This window comes from Nerophis ophidion, linkage group LG19, assembly GCF_033978795.1.
Source record: "Nerophis ophidion isolate RoL-2023_Sa linkage group LG19, RoL_Noph_v1.0, whole genome shotgun sequence".
NCBI classification, from domain to species: domain Eukaryota; kingdom Metazoa; phylum Chordata; class Actinopteri; order Syngnathiformes; family Syngnathidae; genus Nerophis; species Nerophis ophidion.
In genome coordinates, this window is record NC_084629.1 from 20,881,076 (window position 1) to 20,903,563 (window position 22,488).

General features: G+C 42.2%; 1 protein-coding gene across 1 annotated transcript in view; it reads right to left on the minus strand.

Moving 5' to 3' along the window:
- Window positions 1-22,488, minus strand: part of LOC133538162 (aryl hydrocarbon receptor-like) — a 77,980-nt gene that overhangs the window by 50,073 nt on the left and 5,419 nt on the right. Inside the window, exon 2 of the mRNA XM_061879522.1 lies at window positions 18,994-19,181. Within this exon, the coding sequence (XP_061735506.1) occupies window positions 18,994-19,181 (188 nt within the window). The remainder of the gene's footprint in view (window positions 1-18,993; window positions 19,182-22,488) is intronic.

Consider the following 22,488-nt stretch of genomic DNA (forward strand, 5'->3'; position numbering starts at 1 on the left):
GTCTGACTCCTACCTTGTTTACTTCCGTGACAATTTCCTTAAAGTTCTGTAATCAATCAGAAATATCAACCGCCAAACATGGGTACATGTAGAGAGAGTGTTTTGCATTTTTCCCATCATGCATTGCAGGGGATTTAAATGTGTGGAATTTTTAATTATGCGTTATGCTTGGACATTTGTTCATAATACCCATAACGTTCAGTGAACATGTGTGTTCACTTTTTGTGTTGGTTTATTTGCGCTATGAGTGTTTGTTTGGATTGGCTCATATAATCAATCAATCAAGCAATGTTTACTTATATAGCCCTAAATCACGACTGTCTCAAAGGGCTGCACAAGCCACAACGACATCCTCGGCTCAGATCCCATATCAGGGCAAGGAAAAAACTCAATCCAATGGGACAATGAGAAACCTGGGACGGGACCCGCAGATGTGGGGACCCACCCCCCTGGGCGACCGGTGCAATGGACATATAAGTAAATGATGCGCTGTTAGCGATCAAAAGTGCAACTCGTTGAAATTAACCTGAACTACCAACGCTGTCCACATGATGGCGGCAAAGTTGCAGCAGTTATACTCTCAGATGTTTTAAAATTTAGCTGGGGGCACATGAGATGTAAACTTGTGATTTCTCAAGGGCAGAAATGTCCATGTCGGGCCGTAGTTTGGACACCCCTGAACTAGATGCTAAAGCCAAAGAGCGGGGTTAAGAAAAAGGGGAGAGAGGATTCGAATCGAGCCTTAAACCACACACACTTCCAGTTGTTCCCATACTCAACACATTTACGTTTTCGGTTCCCCGAATACTTATCTGATCTCCTGATCCATTACGAAACATTGCAGACCTCTTAGGTCGGCTGATTCGGGATTACTGGCAGTTCCCAGAGTCCAAACTAAACGCAGTTAAGCTGCCAGCTTCCCTGCTGCTGCAGACGGTGAGAAGAGCTCCCTTTTGTCACACTCAATTCTTTGCCAACCGCGGCAAAGCAATCAGGACAGTGAGTGACTATGTTTCCATGCACTAAACCAATCTGATTGAGACCTTTTGGGGAGCTTTTTCCCACTTTTTTCTGATTCTGATGATTCTGATTCTGATTTTTGACGCAGTTCACGTATCATGGGGACCATCTGGGTTCATTTGGGATTTTCCAGGACCTAAAAGTCTTCAATACGCACCAAAAAAGGGCAGGGGTATTCAAACTTTTTCCATCGAAGGCCGCAGAAATCAGACTACAGCAAATTCCGGACTGGTTTTCCTACGTTTTGAGCCCTGCGGCTTATAAAACGGTACAACTAACTCATGGATTTTTCTTTCGCTGGCCGCCACGATTACAAAAGCACACGTATTTTTATACAGTGTCATTTTTTACAAACCATATTTGCATACAGATTTTTTTACACTAAATTATTTTACACTGTATATTTTAAAACTTTATTTTTATACACAGATTTGTTTTTACATTGAATTTTTATTCGCAGAACTTTTACACCGTATTTTTATACACTGAATTTTAATAAACTAATGTTTGACACTGAATTTTTTTTACACTGATTTATTACACTGAATTTCAACACACTCTGTTTTTACAAACTGCATTTTGAAACACAAAATTTGCTCACAAATTGTTGATTGAGTATACTTGACAACATAATTTGATGTAAACAAATTCAGTTACATAAATTAAAGACGACAATTAAACCCCATATCGTGTCTCTCGCAAGAAAACACACACATTTGTAACCAAATATCTTTTATATTTGCAACAAAAAAATGTACTAAAATAATATATTTGCAACCAAACTTTTTTTTTTTTTCAAAATATATGTTTGCAAATCTTATTTTTGTTTTGTGTATATATATATATATATATATATATATATATATATATATATATATATATATATACATATTATATTGACAAGCATCACCGCCAGACTGATAATATGGACTCATAAGCACATGTTTTATATATAATTAGTAATTGTAAAAAATATAGACATTTTCTGTTTTTAAAAAGGTAAGCTAATTTTTTTCATTTTAAACACACACAAAGACATTTAAAGGGTGTGTTATTGATTGTGCTATGGCGCCATCCTTTAAACGAGTTCACTCACTGTGGGTGCAGGAGGGTGAACGTCTAAAAGTGTTTACTGCTGTTCAAAGCTTTGAACCGGAAGCAGAAGTGTCGTTTAAGTGTATTGTTGCATTTGAAACAAATGTATTGTTCATAATTGAGGTAATGATTATTATTATTCATTATCAATAGTCGCCACTTCACCGCAGGGCCAACACAGATAGACAGACAACATTCACACTCACATTCACACACTAGGGCCAATTTAGTGTTGCCAATCAACCTATCCCCAGGTGCATAATAAGCGGTAGAAAATGGATGGATGGATGGATTATCAATAGTGCTATTCCTATTTGTATTTTTATTGCTCCATATATTCATTGTAATCCCTGTGTTATTAATATTTACTTCACTGCTTCTTTGTTATTATTGTTTACTTTAATATTTGTACATATCCTATTTGCTGATGTTGCTCTGTTGTTGATGTTATTTGTGGTTGCTGTTGCGCTTCGATCCGGCTGCACCAAACATGAAAATAAATTCATTTAATAAAGTTAAATACAATTACGGCAACAGGAGAAGTATCCCACACTAAAGTTAATCTGTACAGCAGATATAGATCTATTACAACTACAGTATGATTTGCCTGAGTGGCTGGACAGGACAAAAAAAAAGCAAAAAAAAACTTTCGGTCTTCTAGCCATCCATAGCGTTCTACTTGTATGGGTTCTTCATTCATCTCTCCAAGCAGCGTTTGTAGGTTTTACAATATAACTAAAACAATCCTTACTTACTAAACTGTCCCATGTGTGATGTCTGTTGGAGTGTTTTCATGCATATTTGTACGTGCTATCGTAATGTAACAAAGCTAGCGTCGTTACCATTAGCTAATATGCTAACACATTGACGAGTGTCTATGTTAGTATTATTAACTTACAACAGCCTTCTTTTTGTATTGTTTGAGTTTCACAAATCCCTCAATAAATTCACCAGAACGCATACTTGCCAACCTTCCCGGATTTTCCAGGAGACTCCCAAAATTCAGCGCCTCTACCGAAAACCTCCCGGGACAAATTTTCTCCCCAAAATCTCCAGAAATTCAGGCGGAGCTGGAGGCCACGCCCCTCCAGCTCCATGCGAACCCGAGTGACGTGTCGACAGCCTGTTTTCACGTCCGCTTTCCCACAATATAAACAGAGTGCCTGCCCAATGATGTTATAACTGTACAATGATAAAGGGCGAGTTCTTGGTTTCTTATGTGGGTTTATTGCTAGGCAGTCTCATTAACGGCCTCCCAGCAAGGCGACAACAACCAACAACAGCAGTCACGTTTTCGTCTACCGTAAAACAGTTTGTAAAGAGCAATGTTGTGACACTCTTAAAGAGGACAATACTGCCATCTACTGTGCATGCATATGTGACAATAACATCTACGGCTTTTAGAGCAGTGGTTCTCAACCTTTTTTCAGAGATGTACACCCTGTGTACATTTTTTTAATTCAAGTACCCCCTAATCAACAATGCAAAGCCTTTTTGGTTGAAAAAAAAAAGATAAAGAAGTAAAATACAGCACTATGTCATCAGTTTCTGATTTATTAAATTGTATAACAGTGCAAAATATTGCTCATTTGTAGTGGTCTTTCTTGAACTATTTGAAAAAAAGATATAAATATAACAAAAAATGTGTTGAAAAATAAACAAGTGATTCAATTACAAATAAAGATTCCTACACATGTCCAGGGTGTACCCCGCCTTCCGCCCGATTGTGGCTGAGATAGGCACCAGCGCCCCCCGCGACCCCAAAGGGAATAAGCGGTAGCTAACGGATGGATGGATAGCTGTAAATATACTCCTCCCCTCTTAACCACGCCCCCAGCCACGCCCACCCCAACCCACCCCCTGAAACCGGTGGTCTCAAGGTTGGCAAGTATGCCAGAACGTCACCGTGTATTTATTGAGTCTGATTAGCTGATTGGAGAGCCAGCTTCCGCAGCTAGTGGGTCCATGACGACGACTTCTGTTTTGTTTGATTTGCCGTTTGGAAACGATTAAGATATGTGAAGAAAAATTTACAAAATAATTATGTGTAAATGACTCATTTCACAACGTATCTGCGGCTTATAGCGGTATGGGAAACTTTTTTTTGTGGCTAATACACGCTCTATAGCGGGGGTCACCAACCTTTCTTGAAACCAAGAGATACTTCTTGGGTACTGATTAATGTGAAGGGCTACCAGTTTGATACACACTTTGATAAATTGCCAGAAATAGCCAATTTGCTCAATTTACCTTTAATAAATACATATATATAAATATATATACTGTATATACATACATATATATATATATACACACACATATGTATATATGTGTGTATATATATTTCTATATATACACACATATATGCAGCAAGAGCAGCACTTACCAGCTCACTGGTAAGTGCTGCTACTTGAGTTATTTTTAGAACAGGCCAGCGGGCGACTCATCTGGTCCTTACGGGCTACCTGGTGCCCGCGGGCACCCCGTTGGTGACCCTTGTTCTATAGTCTGTAAAAGAGGGTAGTTTAGTGCACACACACACACACACACACACACACACACACACACACACACACTAATGCATGTGTGTTTGTGTGCTAATTACTCTGGCAGAGTGTGAATGGCAGCGAGTAAATATAGAACATTTCAACTCCTTCACCCCGTGAACACTGCAGAGGGTGAACACGCGATGCGCACGCACACACACGCCGACCCCTCCCCCCACCCACACATGGATGCATGCAACACACAGGAACACGCGGTCGCTAATGCAAGGTTTGGGGGGGGGGGGGGGGGGGGGGGTAGTTGCACAGGAGGTTTTCCCTCTCCATCACATGCTTGCATATTTGCTCATGAGGCGGAGTCGACACTGATTCCTGGGTCCTCTCCTAACGTGGCCCGCATTCCTGGCGGCAGGGAGGAGGGGGAAGGTTATGCGTGCGGCACACATACAGTAGCTCTCCCTTTTATTCGCCACAGTTACGTGAGCAAACATGGCGGCCGCGTCTGCGGACATCGGTGACATGAACTCTTCTCTTTTTGTTGTTTTATGACCTGTGTTGAACATTAGTTCATCGGTCACTCGCCCTCTTTGTTGGCGATGGTGGCGTGCATAATTCATGGTCTTTACGTATGCTCGCATCCAGCGGGACTTGTTAGTGCTGCTCTATTAATGCAACTATATAAAAGCATGTTAATTATACATCATGTCTTCCTACTTCTCATCTGCAACATGCATGATCTTCTTAGCATTGTTAGTGGTAATAGTCTTGTTAAAAGTTAAAGTACCAATGATTGTCACACACACACTAGATGTGGCGAAATTATTCTCTGCATTTGACCCATCACCCTTGATCACCCCCTGGGAGGTGAGGGGAGCAGTAGGCAGCAGCTGTGCCGCGCCCGGGAATCATTTATGGTGATTTAACCCCCAATTCCAACCCTTAATGCTGAGTGCCAAGCAGGGAGGTAATGGGCCCCATTTTTATAGTTTTTGGTATGACTCTGCCGGGATTTGAACTCACGACCTACCGATCTCAGGGCGGACACTGGCATCTGTAGCGGTGTAAGCAGAATTTGAGGTCTCAGCATTTTGAGCATGTTAGTGTTAGCAGTGTTAAAGGCCTACTGAAATGAGATTTTCTTATTTAAACGGGGATAACAGGTCCATTCTATGTGCCTTTTTTGATCATTTCGCGATATTGCCATATTTTTGCTGAAAGAACATCGACGATCAAGTTCCCAACTTTTGGTCGCTAATAAAAAAGCCTTGCCTGTACCGGAAGTAGCAGACGATGTGCGCGTGACGTCACGGGTTGTAGAGCTCCTCACATCCTCACATTGTTTACAATCATAGCCACCAGCAGCAAGAGCGATTCGGACAGAGAAAGCGACAATTTCCCCATTATTTGAGCGAGGATGAAAGATTTGTGAATGAGGATAGTGAGAGTGAAGGACTAGAAAAAAAAAAAGGCGAGGACAGTGGGAGAGATTCAGACGTTATTAGACACATTTACTAGGATAATTCTGGAAAATCCCTTATCTGCCTATTGTGTTACTAGTGTTTTAGTGAGATTATATGGTACCTGAAAGTCGGAGTGGTGTGGCCACGAGTGGGAGGAGGTAATAGTCCGCAGCAGCTGCAGGAGGACGCAAACCCCACTCATAACTACTGTAAGAGCCGACTTATTACCACAATTTTCTCACCGAAACCTGCCGGTTGACATGTCGTCGGGATCCATGTTCGCTTGACCGCTCTGTTCCATAGTAAAGCTTCGCCTTCGGGAATTTTAAACAAGGAAACACCGGCTGTGTTTGTGTTGCTAAAGGCAGCCGCAACACACCGCTTCCCACCTATGTCTTTCTACTTTGAATTCTCCATTATTAATTGAACAAATTGCAAAAGATTCAGCAACACAGATGTCCAGAATACTGTGTAATTATGCCATTAAAGCAGACTAATTATAGCTTGGATCGGGCTGGAAAAAAATGTCCGATACGACCTGAGACGTCAAACGCACGCTTCATCATACGCGTCATCATTCCGCGACGTTTTCAACACGATACTTTGCGGGAAATTTAAAATTACAATTTAGTAAACTAAAAAGGCCGTATTGGCATGTGTTGCAATATTAATATTTCATCATTGATATATAAACTATCAGACTGTGTAGTCGGTTGTAGTGGGTTTCAGTAGGCCTTTAATGGTAAGAATCTTTAGCATGTTAGCAGAATTAGTGATGTTACCAGAATTTGTGATGTTAGCATCTTTAGCATATTGGCATTGTACACTGAATTTGAGGTGATAGCATTTTGAGTTTGTTAGTGTTAGCAGAGTTAATGGTAACAATATTTAGCATGTTAGCAGAATTAGTGATGTTACCATCTTTAGCATGTTAACAGTGTTAGCAGAATTCGTGATGTTGGCATCTTTAGCATGTTGGCATTGTACGCCGATTTTGAGGTGATAGCATTTTGAGTTTGTTAGTGTTAGCAGAGTTAATGGTAACAATATTTAGCATGTTAGCCGAATTCGGGTATTAGCATCCTTAGCATGTTAACAGTGTTTGCAGAATTTGTGGTGTTAGCATCTTTAGCATGTTGGCAGTGTACGCCGAATTTGAGGTGTTAGCATTTTGAGTCTGTTAGTGTTAGCAGAGTTAATGGTAACAATATTTAGCATGTTAGCAGAATTAGTGATGGTAGCATCTTTAGCATGTTAACAGTGTTAGCATCTTTAGCATGCTGGTAATGTGAGCAGAATTTGAGGTGTTAGCATTTTGAGTGTTAGTGTCAGCAGAGTTAATGGTAAGAATCTTTAGCATGTTAGCAGTGTTAGTGATGTTAGCATCTTTAGCATGTTAACAGTGTTAGCAGAATTAGTGTTGTTAGTATCTTTAGCATGTTAGCAATGTAAGCAGAATTTGAGGTCTTAGCATTTTGCAGAATTATAGGTGGTTGCATTTTAAGCGTGTTAACAGCGTTAGCAGAGTTCGGTAAGCATCTTTAGCGTGTTAGCTGAATTTGGGATTTTAGTATGTTAGCAGAATTTGTAGCATAAGCATCTTTAACATGTTAACAGTGCAGAATAAGTAACAGTGTTAGCAAACTTTATTGTTAAAGTAACTTTAGCATGTTAGCAGGGTTAGCAGTATTTTTTTGCCATTTTCGGAGCAGGATCCTTTTAATAAAAACACAAAATAAAAGCGTTAGGCAGGGGTGTCCAAACTTTTTCCACAGATCAAAGGAGCCGGGGGCCATTTTGATCATTTTTATTTTCAAAACCAATAGAATATATAGATTTTTTTTAACTTTAAGGCTGCCTTAATCTTTGGTCCCGGGGACCCGAAAGGTTCATAGAAATGTTAGAGTAGGAAGGGGATTCATACGGCCCCATTTGTCGCCGTTTACCTGACACATTAAACGTAACAAATTGGGCGTTTCACTAACCACCTTTGCCGTCAGTTAGCAGTAAAGTGTTGAATATCTTAAAATGTGTTTTTATTTTGGATAATTAGTCATATCTTGGAATATGGGATCCATTATTTACGTTTGTTTTAACTGTTAATTAATGGCTTTGATGGCAATGTAAATGAGTGATTATAATAATGATGTTTCAATGGTTTTTAAATACTGTTATGTTGGAATTCTTATTAATATTGATACTGTTATTGATATCATTCAATTTTGTCTGACTTTTTTGATTTTATTGTGTCACATTTGTTTGTCTTCTCAATTGCTCCGTCTATTTGGAATTTTGCTGGGCTGGGATTGGTTTGGATGTGGAATTGTATTATTATGTGTTATTTTGTTGGACTGATTATGATATAAAAAAAATTTAAATGCAATAAAAAAAATAAATTAAATCGGTTTTGTGGCAATACCCAACTTTTACCAAAGTGTCAGTTGCTATGTAGAGTGGCACTTTCCATTATTTTTGGCAGACTGCATCCCGAAATAATTAACCCCAACCTCTCTTCCTCTCACACGAGATCCACCCAGGAAATGGGGCTATATGAATACCCTCCCTACTTTCTCCTTATATAACTCTCTACAGAGAGTTATATAAAAAAATTTACCATCTGCCGGTAACTAAAATGATCCTCAACCAAAATCTTGCTATTTCCTTGTTCATAATCTATTGTAATTTCTACGGCTGACCGTTTAGGCAGCAAACTAGTAGGGCCTAAAAGAATTGTTCCTCTTTTGCCAAATGAGCTTACATTAATGCTTGTTAATTGTATTCATGTTCTATTTTGATTCATATCGCAGCACATTTAGGCAGCAAACTAGTTGAATCTGAATGACTTTTGGCAGTTTGCTAGTTACTAAAATTGTCTCGCAAACACTCGCATGCTTTTTTTTTTTTTGCCCACATTCTGTTTTATTTACTATAGCAGCCCGTTTAAGCAACAAACTAGATGGGCCTGAATAACCTTTACCTGTTTCTGCTAAGTAATCAAATGGTCTAACACCAATGCTCATTCTCTTTTTTACATTATTATTTTAGTCCTGCTGCAGCCCGTTTAGGCAGCACACTAGTAGGACCTATTTGACTTTTACCATCTGCTGGTTACTGAAATTATTATCAACCAAAATCGTACTATTTTTCTTGTTTACGTTCTGTTTTGATTTCAATGGCAGCCTATTGAGGCCGCAAACTAGTAGGGCCTGAATGATTGTTTTCCTCTTTTGCCAAATGATCTTACATTCATTCTGGCTCTTTTGTTAAGATTGTATTTTGATTCCTATCGCAGCACATTTAGGCAGCAAACGAGTTGGGCTTGAATGACTTTTGCCAATTTGCTAGTTACTGAAATGGTCTTGCATACACTTGAACTCTTTTTGCCAACAATCTGTTTCACTTACTATAGCAGCCCGTTTAAGCAGCAAACTACATGGGCCTGAATAACCTTTGCCTGTTGCTGCCACGTAATCAAATGGTCTAACACCTATGCTTACTCTCTTGTTTACATTATGATTTTAGTCCTGCTACAGCCCGTTTAGGCAGCAAACGAGTAGGACCTATTTGACTTTTATCATCTGCTGGTTACTGAAATCATCATCAACTAAAATCTTACTATTTTTCTTGTTTACGTTCAGTTTTGATTTCAATGGCTTTACATTATGATTTTAGTCCTGTGGCACCCCGTTTAGGTAGAAAATTAGATTTACTTTTTCTGATTGCTGATTACTGAAATGATCTTGAACCAAAGACTTGCTATTTCCTTGTATACGTTCTATTTTGATTTCTAAGGCGGCCCGTTTAGGCCCTATACTGCCTTGCTGCTTACAGTGAGATTCCTAATCTGCTAATTCAATAGTACTAGTAGTAGTACTAGTAGTAGTATTTCATGAGCTGCACTAAAGTACGATATCAACATTCAATGGCGCCTGTACAAGTCCACAGGAACGCGGCGTGCACCAGCAAGAAGAATGGTTACGCCTACTGAGGTCATGTGACCGCAGCTTTAAGGCAGGAGGGCGCTTGTGAGAAAGCCAGAAAAGCCCTTATTGGCTTAGTTGTGTCATCCTAGATCTTGTCAAGACCTCTGAGGACTCTTGGACAAGATTCCCTGAAACCAAAACATAAAACCTAAAGGCAGGTCAAATCCGCGAGTGCTGACTCGGCGTATTCTCAAAGGAAAAATACGTTTTAAATACTTTTCGTTTATTCAGGTGTGAATGTGTATGTGTTGTAAAACAATCCTGACAATAAATATAAATTCAACTCTTCAATTTCTAAATCAACCTCAGTTATGTCTATATATATATATATATATATATTTTTTTTTTTAAAGACCTATCAGTCACAATCCTGTATTTTATGGCAAATACTCAAAATGTGCGATATTTTCTGCACCAAAAACATTCAAAGTGGAATATTTGATGTGAAGTAATTGGAGCCTTCAATAGGTTGATAATTCAACAACATTGATTTTAATTTGTCATTATTTTTGGCGAAACGACAGTTTAAAAATAAAAATTGCACTAAATTTTTTGGGCACCCAAAAGGGTCCCACTCATAAAAAAGGGAAAAATAAGTGGTGTTTTTTTTATTTACTTAAGATCAACTTCATATACGTGTGTGTGTGTGTGTGTGTGTGTGTGTGTGTGTGATAATATATTATGGTCTTTTTGTTGAATAAAACTTGATTTATTATCTGGCAAACACACAAATTATGCAAAATTTTCCCCACAAAACATTTCAAAGTGGAATATTTGATGTGAAGTAATTTGAGCCTTCAATAGGTCTTTTGATTGTTTGATTGATACTTTTATTAGTAGATTGCACAGTACAGTACATATTCCGTACAATTGACCACTAAATCGTAACACCCGAATAAGTTTTTAACTTGTTTAAGTCAAGGTCCACGTTAATCAATTCATAACAACATTAATTTTAATGTGTTATAATTTTTGTTGCAACGACAATTTAAAAACAAAAATTGCACAACATTTCTCGGCGTCCCACTCATAAAAATGGAAAAATAATAAAGCTTTTAGTTTTTTGCCCTTTTTTTCCACAATCCTCTTTTTATGGCAAAAACACAAAATGTGCAATAAGTGGAATATTTGAGGTGAAGTAATTGGAGCTTTCAATGGGTCGATAATTCATAACAACATTGATTTTAATTTGTTGTTATTTTTGGTGAAACGACAGTTTAAAAACAAAAATTACACTACACTAAATTTCTTGGGGACCCAAAAGGGGCCCACTCATGAAAAGGGACAAATAAGTGGTATTTTTTTTTTGTATTTACAGTACTTAAGATCAACTTCATCCAGTTGTGTGTGTGTGTGTTTTGTTTGTTTTATAGCCTTTTTGTTGAATAAAACTTAGTTTATTATCTGGCAAACACACAAATTATGCAAACTTTTCCCCACAAAACATTTCAAAGTGGAATATTTGATGTGAAGTAATTGGAGCCTTCAATAGGTCAATCATTTATAACATTGATTTTGATTCATTATTACCTTTTGGTGCATTTACAGCTTTACACAAAAAACAGTCTGCAAGGCAGCGTTGTGTTGCTAGAGTACACTAGTAGCAGTACAACATTACGACAAGTGTGGAGGAGAGGGATGCTAGTGCTAACCGCTAACTCTGACAAAATGTGCAAGCCATCTGTCAGGCTGGATAACGCTTAGTCAGCAAAATGGACATTGGCCGTCTTCGGGTCTTTGTTCCGCCGTAATCCTAATCCTGCTATCGCTCTTCGCAAAAGGGGAACAATTAAGGGAGCGCGCACGAGTGCAGAACAAGCGAGCCGTCAGGTCGGACCCATAGATGTCCGAGGGGGTAAATAAACTTGACAGTTCACCGTCCAAACGGCAGACAACAGCTGTGAAGATGAGTGCTGGGGGGTTGGTTCAACAACCCCAATAACGCCAAGCATGCCCTCCCACCCCCGCGCCCATTATAGCTCCTGACAACAGCCAAGATGGCCGCCGGCTCGGATAATACCGTGAGCCTGCCGGCTTAACGAGGCTTTGTTCAGCTCGGATGTTTTTCAAAACAAAAGCACACTTCTGATATTCCTTCTCGCTGTCACATGCTTTCCCATAATGCACCGGGGCCATATGTCACCGCATGAGGCGTTCCCACAGCCCCCCCACCCCCGACAAGCAGGACTTAGCGTGTTTACATACAACAAATTATTGCGAAGCGCAAAGGCGGCCCTGGGCGTCGGGGCCCCCGAGTGGAGCCGCTCGCTGGACGAAAGCGGCCTTGAGCTTGTTAGTGACTTAGAGCGCGTACAGGAAGTAGGCTAATGCGGTTAGACGCAGGACGCGGGGACGTGTTCAACAAGACACCTTGCAGCTACAGTCCGTAATGCTGGGCGTCCAATAGGAAGAGAGGCATGAAATATTCAAAACAAAAACACCTCAGACGTCACATGACATGTTGGCGTTTGAGGCCCCGCCCCCAAACAGCCATTTCCAAAGCAGCTTAAACAAACATCGCTCGGCCTCCATTTCATAAATTCTTTAAAGCGGGCGTGAATGATTCATGGCCCGGCCGCAATGCAGCAGCCTTTCTTCGCCCTCGCTCGTCCCACGCCGGAGAGGGAGAGAGAGGACGTACGCGCGCACGCTGGGTTGTCAGCGCGCGACTCCCGCGTCTCGTTCTGCCGCCTGGAGAACGGCTGACGTCGCCGCCACGCACGGACTCGCCTTGTCGATTAAATATTGAGGCCGTCTTCGCCGCCATCGAGTCATCAGAACGAGGCGGTGGCTGCACACTCGTCGCGCGGAGACGATCCGGATGAACTGTGACATGTTAGCAAACAAACATCCAGACCCAAAATGTACCATGTGACCTTCCAATTCAATGGCAACCCTTTGAGGCAGCAAACTAGTCAAGCATGATTGGCTCCCTCTGTCTGCTGCTTGCTGAAATGATCTCCAACCACTATCTTGCTATATTCTTGTTCACGTTCTATTTTCATTTCTATGGCAGCCCCTTTAGGCAGCCAACTAGTAGGGTCTGATTGGCTCTGTCTGTCTGCTGGTTGCTGAAATGATTTTCAACCAGTATCGTGCTATATACTTGTTTATGTTCTATTTTGATTTCTACGGCAGCCCGTTTTTTGGGGTCTGATTAATTTGTTCCCTCTGCTAGTTACTGAAATGATCTTGAACCAATTCTTGTTATATTCTAATTCACATTCTATTTTATTTCTATTGCAGCCCATTTAGGCAGCCAATTAGTAGGGTCTGATTGGCTCTCTCTGTCTGCTAGTTGCTGAAATGATCTCCAACCACTATCTTGCTATATTCTAATTCACATTCTATTTTGATTTCTATGGCAGCCCATTTAGGCAGCCAACTAGTAGGGTCTGATTGGCTCTGTTTGTCCACTGGTTGCTGAAATAATCTTCAACCAGTATCTTGCTATACTCTCGTTTACGTTCTTTTTTATATATATTGCAGCCCGTTTAGGCAGCCAATTAGTAGGGTCTGAATGGCTCGCTCTGTCTGGTGGTTGCTGAAATGATCTTCAACCAGTATCCTGCTATATTCTTGTTTATGTTTTATTTTGATTTCTATGGCAGCCCGTTTTTTTGGGTGTGATTAATTTGTTCCCTCTGCTGGTTACTGAAATTATCTTGAACCAAATTCTTGCTATATTCTTGTTCATGTTCATTTTGGATTTCCATGGCAGCTCGTTTAGGCAGCAAACTAATACGTTCTGATTGGCTCTTTTCCTCTGCCGGTTACTGACATGATCTTGTACGAAGGTCTTGGTTTTTTCCTGTTTATATAGCAACCTATTTAGGCAGAAAATTAGTAAGGCCTAAATGCCGCTCTCTGTCCCTCTCCTCTCCGAGCTGCTACCTTACCGTGGTAGAGGAGTTTGCGTGTCCCAATGATCCTAGGAGCTATGTTGTCTGGGGGCTTTCATGCCCCCTGGTAGGGTCTCCCAAGACAAACAGGTCCTAGGTGAGTGATCAGACAAAAAGCAGCTCTAAGACTTCTATGGAATTACAACAAAATGAACTCAGATATCCCTCGCCCGGACGCGGGTCACCGGGGCCCTGCTCTGGAGCCAGGCCCGGAGTTGGGGCACGATGGCGAGCGCCTGGTGGCCGGGCCTGTCCCCATGGGGCCCGGCCGGGCACAGCCCGAAGAGGCAACGTGGGTCATCCCTCCAATGGGCTCACCACTCATAGAAGGGGCCATAGAGGTCGGGTGCATTGTGAGCTGGGCGGCAGCCGAAGGCAGGGCACTTGGCGGTCCGATCCTCGGCTACAGAAGCTAGCTCTTGGGACGTGGAACGTCACCTCACTGGGGGGAAAGGAGCCTGAGCTAGTCCGCGAGGTAGAGAAGTTCCGGCTGGATATAGTCGGACTCACCTCGACGCACAGCAAGGGCTCTGGAACCTGTTCTCTCGAGAGGGACTGGACCCTCTTCCACTCTGGCGTTGCCGGCAGTGAGAGGCGACGGGCTGGGGTGGCAATTCTGGTTGCCCCCCCGCTCAAAGCCTGCACGTTTGAGTTCAACCCAGTGGACGAGAGGGTAGCTTCCCTTCGCCTTCGGGTGGAGGGACGGGTCCTGACTGTTGTTTGTGCTTACGCACCAAACAGCAGTTCAGAATACCCACCCTTTTTGGGTACACTCGAGGGAGTACTCGAAAGTGCTCCCCCGGGTGATTCCCTTGTCCTACTGGGGGACTTCAACGCTCATGTTGGCAACGACAGTGAAACCTGGAGAGGCATGATTGGGAAGAATGGTCGCCCGGATCTAAACTCGAGTGGTGTTTTGTTATTGGACTTTTGTGCTCGTCACGGATTGTCCATAACAAACACCATGTTCAAACATAAGGGTGTCCATATGTGTACTTGGCACCAGGACACCCTAGGCCGCAGTTCCATAATCGACTTTGTAGTTGTGTCATCGGATTTGCGGCCTTATGTTTTGGACACTCGGGTTAAGAGAGGGGCGGAGCTTTCTACCAATCACCACCTGGTGGTGAGTTGGCTGCGATGGTGGGGGAGGATGCCGGAAAGACCTGGCAGGCCCAAACGCATTGTGAGGGTCTGCTGGGAACGTCTGGCAGAGTCTCCTGTCAGAGAGAGTTTCAATTCACACCTCCGGGAGAACTTTGAACATGTCACGAGGGAGGTGCGGGACATTGAGTCCGAGTGGACCATGTTCCGAACCTCTATTGTCGAGGCGGCTGATTGGAGCTGTGGCCGCAAGGTTGTTGGTGCCTGTCGTGGCGGTAATCCCAGAACCCGTTGGTGGACACCAGCAGTGAGGGATGCCGTCAAGCTGAAGAAGGAGTCCTATCGGGTTCTTTTGGATCATAGGACTCCGGAGGCAGTGGACGGGTACCGACGGGCCAAGCGGGGTGCAGCTTTAGCGGTCGCGGGGGCAAAAACTCGGACATGGGAAGAGTTCGGGGAAGCCATGGAAAACGACTTCCGGACGGCTTCGAAGCGATTCTGGACCACCATACGCCGCCTCAGGAAGGGGAAGCAGTGCACTATCAACACCGTGTATGGTGCGGATGGTGTTCTGCTGACTTCGACTGCGGATGTTGTGGATCGGTGGAGGGAATACTTCGAAGACCTCCTCAATCCCACCAACACGTCTTCCTTTGAGGAAGCGGTTCCTAGGGAATCTGTAGTGGACTCTCCTATTTCTGGGGCTGAGGTCGCTGAGGTAGTTAAAAAGCTCCTCGGCGGCAAGGCCCCGGGGGTGGATGAGATCCGCCCGGAGTTCCTTAAGGCTCTGGATGCTGTGAGGCTGTCTTGGTTGACAAGACTCTGCAGCATCGCGTGGACATCGGGGGCGGTACCTCTGGATTGGCAGACCGGGGTGGTGGTCCCTCTCTTTAAGAAGGGGGACCGGAGGGTGTGTTCCAACTATCGTGGGATCACACTCCTCAGCCTTCCCGGTAAGGTTTATTCAGGTGTACTGGAGAGGAGGCTTCGCCGGATAGTCGAACCTCGGATTCAGGAGGAACAGTGTGGTTTTCGTCCTGGTCGTGGAACTGTGGACCAGCTCTATACTCTCGGCAGGGTTTTTGAGGGTGCATGGGAGTTTGCCCAACCACTCTACATGTGCTTTGTGGACTTGGAGAAGGCATTCGACCGTGTCCCTCGGGAAGTCCTGTGGGGAGTGCTCAGAGAGTATGGGGTACCGGACTGTCTTATTGTGGCAGTCCGCTCCCTGTACGATCAGTGTCAGAGCTTGGTCCGCATTGCTGGCAGTAAGTCGGACACGTTTCCAGTGAGGGTTGGACTCCGCCAAGGCTGTCCTTTGTCACAGATTCTGTTCATAACTTTTATGGACAGAATTTCTAGGCGGAGCCAAGGCGTTGAGGGGATCCGGTTTGGTGGCCACGGGATTAGGTCTCTGCTTTTTGCAGATGATGTAGTCCTGATGGCTTCATCTGGCCGGTATCTTCAGCTCTCACTGGATCGGTTCGCAGCCGAGTGTGAAGCGACCGTAATGAGAATCAGCACCTCCAAGTCCGAGTCCATGGTTCTCGCCGGGAAAAGGGTGGAGTGCCATCTCCGGGTTGCGGAGGAGACCCTGCCCCAAGTGGAGGAGTTCAAGTACCTAGGAGTCTTGTTCACGAGTGGGGGAGGAGTGGATCGTGAGATCGACAGGCGGATCGGTGCGGCGTCTTCAGTAATGCGGACGTTGTATCGATCCGTTGTGGTGAAGAAGGAGCTGAGCCGGAAGGCAAAGCTCTCAATTTACCGGTCGATCTACGTTCCCATCCTCACCTATGGTCATGAGCTTTGGGTCATGACCGAAAGGATAAGATCACGGGTACAAGCGGCCAAAATGAGTTTCCTCTGCCGTGTGGCGGGGCTCTCCCTTAGAGATAGGGTGAGAAGCTCTGCCATCCGGGAGGAGCTCAACGTAAAGCCACTGCTCCTCCACATCGAGAGGAGCCAGATGAGGTGGTTCGGGCATCTGGTCAGGATGCCACCCGAACGCCTCCCTAGGGATGTGTTTAGGGCACGTCCAGCTGGTAGGAGGCCACGGGGAAGACCCAGGACACGTTGGGAAGACTATGTCTCCCGGCTGGCCTGGGAACGCCTCGGGATCCCCCGGGAAGAGCTAGACGAAGTGGCTAGAGATAGGGAAGTCTGGGCTTCCCTGCTTAGGCTGCTGCCCCCGCGACCCGACCTCGGATAAGCGGAAGATGATGGATGGATGGATGGATAAATGCCGCTCTCTGTCTGCTGGTTACTGAAATTATCTTCAACCAAATTCTTGCTATATTCTTTTTACAATCTATTTTTAATTTCTACGGTAGCTTGTTCTTTCCATCTTGTAGTTACTGAAAATATTTTCAACCAAATGGTTGCTATTTTTTTGTGTATGTTGTATTTTGATTTCTATTGGCAGCCCGTTCAAGCAGCAAGCGAGTACGGCCTAAATGATTTTTTTCCTTTTTTGCCAAATGATCTTACATTAATGCTCGCTCTTGTGTTAACATTCTATTTTGATTTCTCTGGCAGCTAATTTAGGTAGCTAAGTAACTGAACCAGAATAACATTTGCCAGTTTGCTAGTCACTGAAATGGTCTTGCAAGCACCTGCTCTCCTTTTGCCCACATTCTGTTTCAGTTACTATGGCAGCCCGTTTAAGCAACAAACTACTTGGGCCTGAATGACTTTTACACGTTGCTGCCAAATATACAAATGGTCTTACATCAATGCTTGCTGTCTTGTTTACATTCTATTTTGATTTCTACGGCAGACCGTTTAGGCAGCAAACTAGTAAGGCCTATTTGACGTTTGCCATCTTCTGGTTACTGAAATGATCCTACACCAAAATCTTTCTATTTGTTTTTGTTTTATTTCGATATCTTTTGGTAACCAGTTTAGACAACAAACTAGTAGGGCCTGAATGACTTTTTCCTATTTTTCCAAATGATCTTACATAATTGCTGGCTATTTATATTTACGTTCTATTTAGATTCCTATGGCAGCCCATTTAGGCATCAAACTAGTTGGGCCTGAATGACTTTTGCCAGTTTGCTTGTTGATCAAATGGTCTTGCAAACACTTGCTTGCACTCTCCTTGCCAGCTGTCTGTTTCACTTACTATAGACACCCGTTTCAGCAGCAAACTGGTTAGTAATCAAATGGTCTTACAACTTTGTATATGTTCTATGTTGATTTATATGGCAGCTCATTTAAGCAGCCTGATTGACTCATGCCATCTGTTGGTTACTAAAAATATCCTAAACCAAAATATTGTTATTGTCTTGTTCGTGTTCTCTTTTGATATCTATGGCACCCTGTTTAGGTTCAGGCTAGTAGGGCCTGAATGACTTTTTTATCTTGCAAACCCTTGCTCTCTTATTGCGATCATTCTGTTTCTGTTATTATATGAACTTGTTCAAGCCGCAAAATGGTCGGGCCTGAATAATTAATGCCTGTTTGCTGTCAAGTAAACAAATGCTCGCACTCTTGGTTTTATTGTTTTTATTTCTATGGCAGCTCGTTTAGGCGGCACACTAGTTAGGCATAAATGACTTTTGTCGTCTACTGGTTGATGCCATGTACTAAAATCATCTCGCACCAAACTTTTCGTATATCCTGGAGTTTGATTTCTTCTTTTATTCTCTATGGCAGCCCGTTTAGGCAGCCAACTATTTAGGCCTGAAGGACTTTTGCCCTCCACTTTCTGTAGCAACCCATTTAGGCAGTCAAATAGGCCAGTCTAGTAAATCTCCATGGCCTCGACAACAACACATAACTTTGTTAAAACGGATGTTAGGGACCCAAAAGGTGATTGACCACCAATCCCGAGCCTGAACGTCTCCATGTCCCCGACAAGGCAACAGACCCGACATACAGTTTGGCACCCGACTAGCAGCTGGCCAAGTTTGACCCGACTTACCAGAGAAGAAGTTCTTGGCTCGCAGGTAGCTGACGCTCAGGCGCAAGATGGACAGTTTGTCCAGGCTGGCCGTCACTTCTTCCGGAAACGGCAGTAGGCTGGCCAACCTTTCCAGCTCCCCGTTGAGCCGGTCCCGGTGCCGCTTAGATGGGTTGGACTTGGCGCCCTCCGTCGGCGTCTGTTTCACCCTGCAGAACGGGAGAAAATCTTGGAAATGTAAAAAAGTTTGGAAAAGTTAAACGTTGATTGTTGCTTCCAGCCGAAGGAATATCCAATGTCTACTATAGTACAAATATAGTAAAATTATACTATATTGCATATCTATACTATGTACTACAAATATTGCATATAGTATAAATACAGCATATAGTATGTTTATACTATTAAGTATGTTCATACTAAATAGTATAAATGTAGTATATAGCATGTTTATACTATATAGTTTGAATATAGGATAGAGTCAAAATGAGGTATATACAAACCCTGTTTCCATATGAGTTGGGAAATTGTGTGAGAGGTAAATAAAAACATAATACAATCATTCGCTAATCCTTTTCAACACATATTCAATTGAATGCACTACAAACACAAGATATTTGATGTTCAAACTCATAAACTTTATTTATTCTTTTTGCAAATAATAATTAACTTCGAATTTCATGGCTGCAACACATGCCAAAGTAGTTGGGAAAGGGCATGTTCACCACTGTTACATCACCTTTTCTTTTAACAACATTCAATAAACGTTTGGGAACTGAAGAAACTAATTGCTGAAACTTTGAAAGTGGAATTCTTTACCATTTTTGTTTTATGTAGAGCGATAGTCGTTCAACAGTCCGGGGTCTCCGCTGTCGTATTTTACGCTTCATTTCGATCGGAGACAGGTCTGGACTGCAGGCGGGCCAGGAAAGTACCCGCACTCTTTTTTTTACGAAGCCACGCTGTTGTAACACGTTTTGAATGTGGCTTGGCATTGTCTTGCTAAAAAAAGCAGGGGCGTCCATGAAAAAGACGGCGTTTAGATGGCAGCATATGTTGTTCCAAAACCTGTATGTACCTTTCAGCATTAATGTTGCCTTCACAAATGTGTAAGTTACCCATGCTTTGGGCACTAATGCACCCCCATACCATCACAGATGCTGGCTTTTGAACTTTGCGTCGATAACAGTCTGGATGGTTAGCTTCCCCTTTGGTCCAGATGACACCATGTTGAATATTTCCAAAAACAATTTGAAATGTGGACTCGTCTGACCACAGAACACTTTTCCACTTTGCATCAGTCCATCTTAGATGATCTCGGGCCCAGAGAAGCCGGCAGCCTTTCTGGATGTTGTTGATGAAGGGCTTTTGCTTTGCATAGTAGAGCTTTAAGTTACATTTACAGATGTAACGACCAACTGTATTAAGTGACAGTGGTTTTCTGAAGTGTTCCTGAGCCCATGTGGTGATATCCTTTCGAGATTTATGTCGGTTTTCTATACAGTGCCGTCTGAGGTATCGAAGGTCACGTTCATTCAATGTTGGTTTCCGGCCATGCCGCTTACGTGGAGTGATTTCTCCAGATTCTCTGAACCTTTTGATGTCATTATGGACCGTAGACGTTGAAATCCCTAAATTTCTTGCAATTGCACTTTGAGAAGCGTTGTTCTTAAACTGTTTGACTATTTGCTCACGTAGTTGTGGACAAAGGGGTGTACCTCGCCCCATCCATTTTTGTGAAAGACTGAGCATTTTTTGGGAAGCTGTTTTTATACCCAATCATGGCACCCACCTGTTCCCAATTAGCCTGCACACCTGTGGGATGTTCCAAATAAGTGTTTGATGAGCATCCCTCAACTTTATCAGTATTTATTGATTTATTGACATAAAAATATGTTGTCTTTGTAGCATATTCAACTGAATATGGGTTGAAAATGATTTGCAAATCATTGTATTCTGTTTATATTTACATCGAACACAATTTCCCAACTAATATGGAAATGGGGTTTGTAGTATAAATACATTATATATAGTAGAAACATAATATAGAATGAACATATATATAGTAGTACATATTCGATATACATTATCAATATAGTATATGATAAATACTGTGCATTGAGTATGAATATACGAATATAATATAAATGTAGTATAGAGTATGTTTATACTATATAGTATGAATATAGTAGAAAGGAGGTATATAGTATAAACACATTATACATAGTACAAATATGATATAGTATGACTATACTATGTACTGTTGTACACATTTATAATACAGTATCAATATAGTATATTATAAATATTGTGCATATGGTATGAAAAGCATACTGTAAACGTAGTATATAGTATCAATGTAGTATTAATACAGTATATAGTGTAACTATAGTGTATATAGTATTACTGTAGTATACATAGTATAAATATAGTGTATATAGTATAATGTAGAGTACATAGTATAAATACAGTGTATATATAGTATGAAAATACTATGTAGTAAAAATGTAGTATAACATATCAATATAGTATATATATATTATTCATCCTCTTCTTAAAAGACCTAACCTCGATCCTGACCTCATGGTAAACTACCGACCGGTGTCTCACCTTCCCTTTATTTAAAAAATCCTTGAAAAAATTGTTGCGGAGCAGTTAAATGAACACTTAGCGTCTAACAATCTATGTGAAACCTTTCAATCCGGTTTCAGGGCAAATCACTCCACGGAGACAGCCCTCGCAAAAATGACTAATGATCTATTGCTAACGATGGATTCTGATGCGTCATCTATGTTGCTGCTCCTCGATCTTAGCGCTGCTTTCGATACCGTCGATCATAATATTTTATTAGAACGTATCAAAACACGAATTGGTATGTCAGACTTAGCCCTGTCTTGGTTTAACTCTTATCTTACTGATAGGATGCAGTGTGTCTCCCATAACTATGTGACCTCGGATTACGTTAAGGTAACGTGTGGAGTTCCCCAGGGTTCGGTCCTTGGCCCTGCACTCTTCAGCATCTACATGCTGCCGCTAGGTGACATCATACGCAAATACGGTATTAGCTTTCACTGTTATGCTGATGACACCCAACTCTACATGCCCCTAAAGCTGACCAACACGCCGGATTGTAGTCAGCTGGAGGCGTGTCTTAATGAAATTAAACAATGGATGTCCGCTAACTTTTTGCAACTCAACGCCAAAAAAACGGAAATGCTGATTATCGGTCCTGCTAGACACCGAACTCTATTTAATAATACAACTCTAACATTTGACAACCAAACAATTAAACAAGGCGACACGGTAAAGAATCTGGGTATTATCTTCGACCCAACTCTCTCCTTTGAGGCACACATTAAAAGCGTTACTAAAACGGCCTTCTTTCATCTCCGTAACACCGCTAAAATTCGCTCCATTCTGTCCACTAAAGACGCTGAGATCATTATCCATGCGTTTGTTACGTCTCGCCTCGACTACTGTAACGTATTATTTTCGGGTCTCCCCATGTCTAGCATT